Source organism: Echinops telfairi, unplaced genomic scaffold (assembly GCF_000313985.2).
Source record: "Echinops telfairi isolate 266 unplaced genomic scaffold, ASM31398v2 ScPeMD7_25;HRSCAF=90, whole genome shotgun sequence".
NCBI lineage: Eukaryota > Metazoa > Chordata > Mammalia > Afrosoricida > Tenrecidae > Echinops > Echinops telfairi.
The window spans coordinates 33,657,316-33,658,777 of NW_022103922.1; the positions used below are offsets into that span (position 1 = coordinate 33,657,316).

At 54.9% G+C, this 1,462-nt stretch overlaps 1 protein-coding gene across 1 annotated transcript; it reads right to left on the bottom strand.

The window, feature by feature from the left end:
• Positions 1 to 868: 868 nt before the first annotated feature.
• Positions 869 to 1,462, bottom strand: LOC101652963 (olfactory receptor 13J1-like; the record flags this gene model as incomplete). Its single annotated transcript, XM_004712457.1, has 1 exon — positions 869 to 1,462. A coding segment is annotated over one exon (594 nt), but the record flags the coding sequence as incomplete, so codon positions are not given.

The following is a 1,462-nucleotide window of genomic DNA, read 5'->3' on the forward strand; positions in this document are numbered from 1 at the left end:
TGGCCCCAGGGCAGTTTTCACGGTCTGTTCACTGAGTTTCAGAAAGAAAAGCTTGAGGGGGAGAGCAGCAGGAGGTGCAAGTCGGCAGGACACCTAGGAGGAGGGTGAGTAAAGGTAGAGGAGGCCTGGACCAAGCCAGGTGAAATCTGAGTCCCAGGAAGGGAGCACTGGCAGGTGCGGCTCAAAGTTCTAGGTGGTTGGTGTCTCCTGGGCTGGATAGGTCTGGCCATTGTAGATTCTGGTCTTATTGCTCCACTCCCATTGGGAAGGTCATGTGGGCACTCTATCCCCATTCTCCTCAGATGTGGGGAAGACTCCAGTCTCTGCCATTATCATGTCTACATGAATGTGCGAATTGGCTCATTGAAGAATCATGCACAGGGTCTGAGATTGGGCAGAGCTGGAGCATAGCACACAGTGGAACCCGACCTGCTTTGTTGCTGGAGTAACACTGAAAATGTGGAAGGGATTGCACAAGGATAGGAGCAAGGTGTGTGTGGTGGTGGGACTTCCTGAAGGAGGCAGCACTTCAGTTGGGCCTTAAAGATCAGACAGTCCAATCACCTGCGTAATTGTGTGCACGGAGGGGTTCCCTTGGGGGAATGGCCCAGGAAATGCACAGCGCTGGATGGAGTAGTGGTACCAAGACCCACACTCAGTTGGTGGGCATGGCATGTGGAGGGAAACTATGGAGCTGAGGGATGGGGTACTCATTAGGCAGGGAAAGATTGTGGGGCCCTCCATTTCTCACTGAAGAGCTTGAAGATACTAGACTCATGGCCTTTCTCCCCATCCTGGTCCCCTGAAGGCAGATGATGTCCTCACTTACTATCCTGAGACTCTTGTGGACGCTGAGCCCTGGCCGGCCTCACCTGGAGGTCCAGTTCTTGGTCAACACCTTCCTGGCAGCCTCCTTCACCTCCTTGTTCCGCAGGCTGTAGATGACAGGGTTGAGCATGGGTGTCACCACGGCATAGAGGACCGTGAAGACCTCGTCGGAAATGTGAGCCTGCTTGGTCTTGGGTGTCATGTACATGTAGATGACAGCACCGTAGAAGAGCACCACCACGGTCAGGTGAGCCGAGCACGTGGAGAAGGCTTTGTGGCGCCCTGCAGCTGAGGGCATCCTTATAATGGTGACCAGGATAAGAGTGTAGGAGAGGCAGATGAATGCCAGGGGCATGGGCAGCAGCAGAGTGCTGCCAGCCAGCAAGAGAGCCTCACTGATGGATGTGTCACCACATGCCAGCTTCAGCACCGCCAGGATCTCACACATGAAATGGCTGATCACATGGTGGCCACAGAAAGACAGCTTCATGGCAATGACTATCTCGGTCACTGACTTGAGGACGGAGAAGGCCCATGTGGCTCCTACCAGCAGCAGGCAGAGCTGGTGGCTCATGAGCACAGGGTACTGGAGAGGCCGGCAAATGGCCAGGTAGCGATCGTAGGCCATGATGGC